The sequence below is a fragment of the Martes martes genome, assembly GCF_963455335.1.
Source record: "Martes martes genome assembly, chromosome: 9".
Taxonomy (NCBI): domain Eukaryota; kingdom Metazoa; phylum Chordata; class Mammalia; order Carnivora; family Mustelidae; genus Martes; species Martes martes.
This window is the reverse complement of record NC_137896.1, coordinates 17,215,036-17,225,621: the sequence shown is the minus strand read 5'-3', so window position 1 is coordinate 17,225,621 and position 10,586 is coordinate 17,215,036. Positions and strand designations below refer to the sequence as shown.

Below are 10,586 nucleotides of genomic sequence, written 5' to 3'. Positions count from 1 at the left end.
CTTAGCTGGGGGATCCATCACTGGCCCTGGTTGGGTCAGGTACCCCACTGTGGCCTGAGTTTTTATGATTTCCCTTCTCCCTGAAGTCCCATTTTAGATTCTCACCATTTGAAATGACAGAAGCCAGTGTCATTTTCATGTGCCAGCTCTGTCACCCCGTCTGGAGCAGAATCAGTCTGAGGCTTTGTGTTGGCTAGCTCCCCTCCCCCGTTCTGCACGGACGAACCAGGATCTGAGAAAAGAGCAGATGACAGGCTGATTTGCTCTGCTACGGGTTCCTTGCAGGAGGCACGAGGGCTGGCTGGAGCTGTGGACTGGAGCCGGGGGACCTGCTCAAGCCCACCCGGGAAGGGACCTAGCAAGGGAGAAGAGTGAGTTCCCGGCGGGGGGTGTGTGGGGAGGTGGGCTCCTTTGCCTTCCTTCCCTTTGAGATGCTTCCTTTTGAACTGCCAAAGGGACAGCCCTTCCGGGATCAAGTCTGGTGTCCCTGGACTTCCAGACAGCTCCAGAGCCCAGGCCAAAGGCAACGGCTTCTGTGGGCTCCTTTCATGTCCCAGCCTCACGGGTCTGGAGGCCTGGACTGGCCACCCTGCTCCGTGGTAGAGCAGAGACCCTGAGTGTCTCACAGAAGCCGGGTCTCATGACCCATTGCGTATTTTGTTCCAGCAACAAAATAATGAGCAGACAGACACATAGATGGGATATTAAAAAGCACGCACTTCAGGGAATGTCTTCACAGTGTCTGATGAAAGGAGGAGAGGCAGCCCCACTGGGCCCAGAGAGTGTCTCTCTAACACTGAGTCGAGCCCATCACTCAGGAGCTTGGCTCGCCCCCTGTGGCCCACATGGGTGGTCTGTACTCCAGGTAGGCTCTCTTCTCCCGGACCCTGCTCATCTGCCACCCCTCCTGCGGTGCCGTGCTCGGGCTGGGCTCACGGCCCACCCTACTGCCTGCCCCCTGCCCCCAGCCCAAGGACTTGTCACACCTCTGTGCCACCGTACACCCTGATCCCTTGGACTGATTTCCTTTCTTTCCTTCTCCTACCTGTTGAGACCCTACTGGGACGGATGCCATCTCCTCTAGGAAGCCCAGGCAGGCAGAGTCCTGCTCCCAGGTTCTTATAATACTCATGTGCTCTACCACCTTGGCACTGGGCGACAATCTCCCCAGCATATGGTAAGCTCTTACGTGCAAATACTGTGCCTTACTGAATTCTGTGCTCCTCATCCTCTGTCTGGGGCGAAACCAGCTTCCAAGCGGAGCTTCCTGGATCCCAGACCACCCCAAGGCAGTCAGATACTGTGCTTGAGCCTCTAGTAGAGACCAGGGTAGGGAGCGTGACCCTGGTCAGCAGACCTCACAGCCAGAGGGAACAGGCAGCTGTTTTCACTGGCGGAGAAATGAGAAGGGACTAGCTTTCCTGGGGAGCCGGGAAGGAGTTACTGAAAGACATCTGAAATTCTGGGCTTCCCAGAAGAACTCACATCAGAAAGAAAGAATTCAATTTCCACTGTGGAGTTCTTTGCTTGGAAGTTTCTAGCCTTATTTCCCTCTCTGTAAAATACCTGCTTTGCTGAGAAAGACGAAGACAACAGTATGAAGAAGTCTTATCACCAATGTCTGCCTTTTCGGAACCCAGAATTTCATCACGGAAGAAGATGCCTCAGTTTCCCCCCATTGTGAAGTGGAGATGTTGACAGGTTGGTAGTTCTCTCAAGGGGGTCTAGACCACGTGAAATGTCATATGGAACGTGCCAAGCCTACAGTAGGTGCTTAGCAGATGCTGGTTCCCTGTCACTGACTCACCCATACTTTGGATAAGATCCTAGATCCATGGTGTGATCTCCTTGGCCTGTTTTAAACCAAAGGACACCTGGGTCCACTGTGGCCTTTCTCACGATGGCAGCTAGGGATTTCTGTAGGAGGGAGTTCAAATTTGGAGATTCAAGATGATGTACAAAGCTGGTATTCTATCTTCCCCGGAAACTGAAGGGACTGTCCTCAGATTAGCCTGTCTCCCTTGCTCAATGGCAGTGCTGTTCTGGGCCGGGAGTGGGGGGAGAGGGAATCTTTTAAGGACATTGCCAGGAAAGATTACAGGCCTGAGAGATTTGTCTTAGAGTTACACATCCGAACTTCCCTCCCCCTTTTATTTTGACATAACAGACTAAGATTTTACACCCCCAAAGAAAGTTTCTTTTCATATACACTTTGGAAAATAATCAAATCACCCACCATCCAAAAGACACAAGGTCAGCCAGAGCCCTGCCCCAGAGAGATGGTTCCTTTTCATGATGAGGACAAGGAAGAATAGCAAAATTCCACACTCCCCCTTCCCACTGATTACAAAAAAGCAAAAAGAACCTTTACCAAAGGCTGTGGACACAGTGGGCTGGCCAGTGAATGACAGGTGAAGGCCTGGGCTAGCAGTGGGATACAGAATGGTATTGGGCCAAGCCCCATGCAGGTTAGGTGTGAGAATGGGGGCCTCCACTGTGGTCTCGAGTTTCACACTGATCCAGACTGGCAGGTGTCCAGTTCCAGATATCCCTGAAGGACACTACAAGGGGCAGCAGAGCAGGGACCCCCCCTCCCCCAAGAGCCCAGTCATTTCTGCGACAGCATGGAGGAGTAGGACACACAGCCCCTCTACTCCCAGGGACAAGGAGGGCAGGGAGGTGCTGCTGAGGCTCTCACTCCCCAACACTCACACAGTCGGCTTGCCAGGAGATTCACGAACTTGAAAAGAGCAAAAGCAGGAGGTCTGGGAACGGGAAAATCCGGGGCCTTGCCATGGGCGCACTTCTGCATGGGCTCGTGGCCTCAGCTGGTTGAGTGTGGGAGGGGAGCCTGGGCCTTTCAGAGCAGTACCTCCCACAGCTGCAGGAGACCCCTCGGAAGGTGCAGAGCCCACCACGGGGCACGGGACAACCAGCATTCTCCTTGGAGTTGGGCAGGGTGCCGCGTCTTAGGCCCTGAGCCCAGTCACTGCCATTCACAGAAAAGAGGGCTTGGCTGCTGCAGCCTCTGGGCTCTGGCAGGCTCCCCATCCCATCGGGCTAAAAGGAGCTTAAATATTCCAGTGCCGCCTCATATACAAATTTATACTGTTCCTGAGAGGGGGAGAGGCAGAGGGAGCAAAGGAGACAAGAGAGAGAGATGAAAAGGAAAGGCGTTTAGGTCAGAGACACAGATTTTGGAGGAAACTTTAGCTACAGTCCTATTAACAGTCATCGCAAAATTGTCCACATAATTATCCCTATCTGAACCTCCCCCAAGTTCTGCCTGGTGCCTGCTTACACCCACGCCTTCCCAGACGCCCAGTGGGTCATTCCCTTCCTTGTCACCATTCTGGACTCGGGTGCCTCTCAGACCGTAAGGTGCCTATGAAGGACCCAGGAGTCTTTCTAAAATGCAGACTCTGACTGAGTAAATCCGGACTGGGTTGGGATCCTGCATTTCTAACAAGAGCCTAGGTGATGCTGACGCTGCCGGTCTGTGGACCGGAGTTTGAGTAGGACCATGCTTCGAGTAGGTTAAGACTCTTAGGGCAAAGCTCCTCATGTATGGTCCGTGTAGTGGGCCTGAGGATCTGGGCTCCGCCGGCCCACACGCTCTCCATCCCTTTCTGCACAGCGTTCGAGCCCCACGCTTACGCCGTGCAAGTCACGTACGCTAATTAGAACAGGACTGAACCGACTTGAAAATAGAATTCACACTCTCCTAAGCCAGAATCCCTAATCCCCAGGATTAGTGTATCAGGATGCAAACGTGGGCTGCCCAGCAGGAAGTAACAGTTTGCAGAGGCTGTGGTCCGTCAGGACCCAGTAAGCAGCCAGCTGCTGGGTTTGTATTATCTGAGGCTCTCAGATAGCCCCCCACAGCAGGAGAAGCCTCCTGGGACACTCACCAGGGTCTCCACCATGTTGGATTTGTTGTTCCGCAGTGTTTTCACGATGTGGAACACGTCGATGATGTTTTGCTGCTGGATCATCTCACACACGCTGCAGATGGCACAGAAGGTTCCACTGCGGCCGCCCCCATTTCTAGACACAGAGTGAAGAGGTAAGCAAAGAGGTAAGCACCCCAGGCACCTCCTGATCCTGAAACCACATCAGGAGTAGTGGGGAGTGGCTGGCTGGGTACGTGCAGTCAGGCTAGGGCAGAAGCCTTTGTGGTTGGAGTCCTGTCGGTGCCATGAACCTGCTTTGACTTTGGGCAAGTCTTTTCCTATTCATATAATGGAGGGTTGGACTAGATGCTCCTTGAGAACTGGATTAGCCAGATCCTTGTCCAAAAGGAGGTTCTGGGTCTTCCTACACATCTAGTGATGAACGTGGAAGGTTTCAGGTGGTTTTCATCCCAGTTCTTTCCATCGGCTAAGGACAAAAACAGCCTTGGGTCAGCCAGCCTAGGTTTGGAGGTGGGGCTGGGTGTGTCTGAGATGGTCTATCCTGAAATTATAGGTCTCTGGGCAAGACACTGCCGATCAGGAGAGCAGAGCTGGAGGGTTCCTGGCAGGTCATCGCTCTGTGTCTCCTTTCCGGTGCTCCATAACTCATGTTCGTGGAAACACCCCTCCAACTATTTACAGAAAGTCCCGTAGGGAATCTGCCTGATTCGGAACTCCTGGGCGTGTTGCCAACAGCAACTAATGATTTCATGTAATGGCCTGTGTCTAAAGAACATCTGGATGGAAACCAAGGCCCTCGGTTTCCCAGATGTTTTATCTACAGGACACCCAACAAGCAGCTGTTTCAGGTACAGACAGCTGCCCTCCGTTCGCTGGCCAGCGCCTGCATTTTGGTGTCTGTTGTGTCTCTGGCCTCCAAGGACACCGCCATCCCTGTTGATAGGAGGACATGCCTGTGCTTTCCTTTGGTTCAAACTGTGGGTCACCTTGGTGAGGGGGACCTGGATAAAAAGCTACTCCTTCCAAAAAGCAGGCTAAAAAACAATCACCTGTGGGAGGAGGACGGAACCCCCCACAGAAGGAGGGTTCAGTACTTTTTTGAAGCAAGAACGGCAGAGTCCAAGAGGAAGAGGTGAGTGGGTACAGGTGTCCCGGGGCCTGGTGGAGTGATGCCTGGGACGGGTGTGCCTGTGTGCCAAAGGGGAGGGCCCCTGAGTGTATGGGAGCGACGTGGATGGGGGGGCAGGGGCTCGGTGGCAGGGAACCAGTTGCCAGGGTCTGGGATGTGGGCAGAAACAGCTTGGTTTGGCTGACTGTGCCCATCCACGTGACTCTGACACCTCACGGCATCTTTCTGGTGCCTGGTTTGGGATCTGCGTCCTTGGGGAAGAAAGGATTGTGATAGGTGGTGGCCTTAAGCTATGCGTGTGCATGTCTGTCTGGTTTTCCTGACACGTGCATGCACCCCTTGTTTGAAAAAAGGAACAGTAAGCTCATTTTGTAAAGACTGAACTCGATTCTGAGGTCAGTAAGGTGTTACCAGAGCCTCCACTGGCTCCAGAAATATTTACTCTGCAAAGGGAAGATCAAACGTGTGTTCTTCTTTGGGAAATAATTCGAGGATCTGGTCGGTAGAAGCCACTTCACCCCAGCTTTCTTGTGATTAACAGGACACATCATGCCTCCTGGGGGGGCGGGGCTTACCCCCCTATTGGGAGTGCTGGGGAGCGGCCGGTCCACCCCCGATGTTTGCGAAAGGCCTCCCCGTTTTGCATTAATAACGTGTCATATAACCTTAGTTCAGGGCAACAAATGGGCAACCCCAGTCCATGAGAGATTGTAATTCCTCGAATACACACTCCTTGACCTTTTTTAAAAATAATTAAAAAAAATTTTTTATAAACATTTAATGTATTATTAGCCCCAGGGGTACAGGTCTGTGAATTGCCAGGTTTACACACTTCACAGGACTCACCATTGCACATACCCTCCCCAATGTCCATAACCCCACCACCCTTTCCCTACCCCCGGCCCCCCTCAGTTTGTTTTGTGACATTAAGAGTCTTTTATGGTTTGTCTCTCTCCCGATCCCGTCTCGTTTCATTTATTCTTTTTCTACCCCCCAAGCCCCCAACATTGCATCTCCACTTCCTCATATCAGGGAGATTATATGATAGTTGTCTTTCTCCGATTGACTTATTTCGCTCAGCATAATACCCTCTAGTTCCATCCATGTCATCGCAAATGGCAAGATTTCATTTCTTTTGATGGCTGCATAGTATTCCATTGTATATATATACCACATCTTCTTTATCCATTCATCTGTTGATGGACATCTAGGTTCTTTCCATAGTTTGGCTATTTGGACATTGCTGCTATAAACATTTGGGTGAATGTGCCCCTTCGGATCACTACGTTTGTATCTTTAGGGTAAATACCCAGTAGTGCAATCGCTGGGTCATAGGGTAGCTCTATTTTCAACTTTTTGAGGAACCTCCATGCTGTTTTCCAGGGTGGCTGCACCAGCTTGCATTCCTACCAACAGTGTAGGAGGGTTCCGCTTTCTCTGCATCATCGCCAGCATCTGTCATTTCCTGGCTTGTTAATTTTAGTCATTCTGACTGGACACACCCCTTGACTTTTAAGGAATGTTGAGATGTGGTATAGCCAGGCATGGCTATGGCCAGTGGCATCCCCTAGGACAGACACTGGTCACCCCCCACCCCGCCCCAGAGAGCCCTCCACGGTACTCACAGGCAGTGGACCACAGTGCGCCCCTCCCTCCCGTCGTACTGCTCCTGCCACTTCTCCAGCCGTCGGACCACTTTGAGCAGAGAGCGCTTGGAGGGGGGTGTGTCCCGGTAGGCAGGCCAGCCGATGTACTGCAGGTGCTGGACTATCCGGTACCCATCCTGAGGCTGAGAACAGAGAGGCCGTCAGGGCTGTTCTTCCAGGGACGCAAGCCCTTCACAGGCCCCAGGGCTGTGTCACCGGAGTGGGAGACAGACCGAATGGGGTCAATGCTGTGTCATTATGGGGACACACTCCTCTTTCTCCCTTTGTGCATATGGATTCTCCTGCCATGACGTCCCTGCACCTCCTTTCTCCCTGGACAACTACTGGTTTCCAAAATCCAAATGTCCCTTTCTCTAGGAAGAGCCTTCCCTGACTCTACTGGGCAGAATTCTTCTCTCCCCCAGAGGTTCATGTGCCAAAACATAGATCACCTTCCCACTGGACAGGGAACTGAGGGCAGAGATGGAGTTCTCGGACCCTGGGACCCCCAGGAAACGGTAAAGACCAAAGCCATTCTTTAGCCATTTCGCAGACTACCGATCTGCTCCCTCCCCCACCAATACTACTCCACCCAGCCGGTGAAGTACCCCCGGAAGCAACTAATCATCTTCCATCTTGATGTTCTCAGGGTCTAGCCCAAAGCTTCCTGGATCCAATCAAAGACCCCGTCAACTCCTGCCAAAACAGGATGGCAGTGGGGGAGCGCTGAATTCTGAGAAGTTTTGACGACAAGGCAGCAAGCGTGTCAGGGAAGAGGCAGATGGCAGGCTGGAGGCCTCCCCGTGGGTCTCTCAGTGTCAGGGCCACTGTTGGGTCTGAAGCCACAATCAGCGGAGGCATCGTTCCCCGAGGACGGGATGATCCGGAGAGCACAGCACAGCCTTCTGGCTGGACCCTTACCCGGGCCATGTTACAGATGCGGAATATTCTGTGGATGATGTCCTCGTCGATATCTGCAGACACGAACTCCACCTGGATGGGCCCGTAGCACCCGGACGTCTTCTCAGGCCAGTACTGCATACAGAGCTGGGGCAGGAGAGAGGTCAGAGAGAGAGAGAGAGGCTGAGGGAGGCGTGGGGGTCGTTGGGCTCATTTATCACCAGGGCCTTTCTTACTGCCTGCAGAACATGCTGGCTAGGAAGGAACAGTAGTAGGAGGAGAAATTGACCCCGCTCCCTTTGGGGAGCAGCTGCCCATGTCTGTTGTTGAGTCAAAGCACAGAAACACTGCACTTATAAAATATTTGCTCTGCTGATTCCAAACCATTTGTTAGGGTTGCTGGGCCTCAGTTTCCTCCTCTGTAAAGCAAGGGGAAATAATACCTCCCTTGAAATGCTGGCAGGATTGGAACAAGTACAATCTCTATTTCAACTCGAATCAAAGCAAACTTCCCCATTCCAGAAAAACCTTCCCAGTGTCCCTCTCATCATCAGATCCTCAGTAGCTTGAGAAACACACAGGCCTTGGCATCAGACTGGCTTGGGTCCCTATCCCGGCTCTGCTGCTCCCTTGCTGTGGCCCAGGCCTGTTTTCTCCCACGGAAGATCAGGTGACACGGTGCTGAGAGATTCTGCCTGTGATCTTTCCTATTTTTCCGGAATTGGATTTAGGACCTAACCCTGAGAGCAAAAGGCAATGGTTGCCCTCTGACCAAAGACGGTGGTTTTCAGCCAGAGGTGGTTTTGCCAGCCAGGGGACATTTGGCAAGGTCGGGAGACATTTCTGAAGGTCACACCTGGGGGATGCTATGGGCCTCCAGCACGTAGAGGCCAGGATGCTAATAGCCATCCTATAGTGCGCACTCCTCGGAGAGCAGTCCGGCCCCAAACAGAAATAGAGCAGAGACTGAGAAATCCTGGCTTAAGATCCTAATTTGTTTCCCACATTTATACCGCCATCAAGGAGAGAATAATTTATTCCCCTGTATATGTCGAGCCATTAGATGACTTCAGTTGGGGAAAGAATATTCAGGTAGATGGCATGGGTTGTGGCTCAGAGAGGGGCAAAGCACGCTTCTGCAAATCCCCTGTTTTGAAGGGGCATGGAGATGAACCCTGTGCAAGTTTATAGGCCCCAGAGTTGGGGCACGCAGGGGAGCTAAGACTGCAGCTGCGGGTTTGCTGGGGACCGCCCTCGTAGGGACAAAGAGGCTATCTGTTCAACCATTGGGAAGTTACCGAAAAATGTACCTGAGACTCAGGAAGACCCATTAAGGCTCCTGAGAGCAGCCTGAGATCGTGTCTTTCATTAGCAGCCACAGTCTATACTGAGCTTGCAGACAAGGAGCTAGACGACAGGTGACCCATGGAAATGGTGGCCCCCTGTGGCCACCATGGAAGCAGGATCTTCACAAAAATGATCCTTCTCCCTCCTGTTGAGAGAGCACAGCCAACCCTCCCTGGACAGTCACATGCAAAAACATCTTTAATTCCAGCCTTCCTCTAGAACCAGAACCAGAATGGAAGAGCAGGGGGAAAGGAGGATATAGGAGAGAGAAAAGAACCCAAATTCCAGCTTGGGAATAGCATGTTCACATGATGGCTTACAGGGTAAGCCTCCCCCGTTGGCTGATTTTGCAAATACAGTTTGAATGAAATACAGCCACCGTTACTAATTTATGTATTGTCTGTGGTTGCTTTCAAACGACAACAGCAGATTTGAGTAACTGAGAATACCCCGCATAACCCAAAGTTGCCCGCAAAACCAAAAATATTTCCTGTCTGGTCCTTTACAGAGAAAAGTTTGCCAGCCCTTGACCTACAGGGTTGTTCTAAGGATAAAGGAGATGATACATGTGAAGAAACCCTTCTCCCAGTGCCAGGCATGGAATAAGGATCCGCTGAATTCCAGTAATCCACATTATTCTGGAACCTATCAGTGTCCAGCACACATGACCGCCATGAAGGTAATAGCTAACATATACATCTGAAGGATTCTTCTAATCATTCCTCTTAAATAGCAAAGATGTGCAAGGCTAGGTTTCCTAATGCAGTGGTGCCTTGCTTGCCCATGTCCATCATGGGTTAATTGAGCACATTGAGAAAGGAGCTGGGTATGTGTGTGGTGGGGGTTCTGGACAGTTATCGGCTGAGCTGTGCAATAATGATAAACCCACAATCTGAACTTCATTTCTCTTTGCCATTGGCTCTTCTGGCTTGCAACCTTCACAGTAACGAGGGACTGGTAGAGATTAGTCGGTGGTGTGCCAAAGAAATCAGAATTAGTTAGAACTGCCCATTAAAAAAATAATAGCCTTTATCACCTGCATTGAATTGAGCTTTGCCAGAGGTTGGCTGTGATCCTGACATGAGGTACGTGGGTCACAGGCATCAGGGAAAATGTCTATTACCCCCAGTATTTTCAGTCCAGAGAGAAGGCGGAATGATTTGTCTCTTTTAATAAGATTTCCAGACCAATTTCTCAAGCTAATAGGTTCTACTATGCCTCAAACAAGACTCCTGTATTTCCAGACACTTTTCTGCATTTGATTTTCCAGGTCACTCTCCCGTGATGTCCAGAGGGCTAGGGAAGGGTGCAGGGTCCTTCTAATCCTAAATCAGAGCCGTCCTCTCCCTTGAATTCCCTGATTCATGAGATTGGAGCAGCAGCAGCAGCAGCACGGTGACAACCAGCGCAGTGATGTATGGGCAGATGGGCTGTTTGAGCCGCCAAGCATCATCAGGTCTCCCCACAGCCATGGATGTCCTACATAGTCCAGGTTTGGGAAACAGGAGAAAGATGGGGGAAGCCAGTGTTCTGTTCCCAGTTATCCTTCAGGGCTCAGAGACGATTCTTACCAATAAGAAATATCCTCTGTGGTTTAGCTCAAGGCTGTCCTGGTGCCCAAGTACTGGGATAGTGTCTCGGTGGGTGCTG

The 10,586-nt window shown here is 51.6% G+C and overlaps 1 protein-coding gene across 8 annotated transcripts in view; it reads right to left on the bottom strand.

The window, feature by feature from the left end:
- Positions 1 to 3,060: 3,060 nt before the first annotated feature.
- PTPRT (protein tyrosine phosphatase receptor type T) overlaps positions 3,061 to 10,586 on the bottom strand; it is a gene marked incomplete at both ends in the record, with an annotated part of 1,058,076 nt that continues 1,050,550 nt past the window's right edge. For all 8 annotated transcript variants that reach the window (XM_080814111.1, XM_080814118.1, XM_080814112.1 and 5 more), the window contains 4 exons: positions 3,061 to 3,114; positions 3,912 to 4,047; positions 6,669 to 6,832; positions 7,611 to 7,736. In XM_080814111.1, the coding sequence (XP_080670237.1) occupies positions 3,061 to 3,114; positions 3,912 to 4,047; positions 6,669 to 6,832; positions 7,611 to 7,736 (480 nt within the window). The remainder of the gene's footprint in view (positions 3,115 to 3,911; positions 4,048 to 6,668; positions 6,833 to 7,610; positions 7,737 to 10,586) is intronic.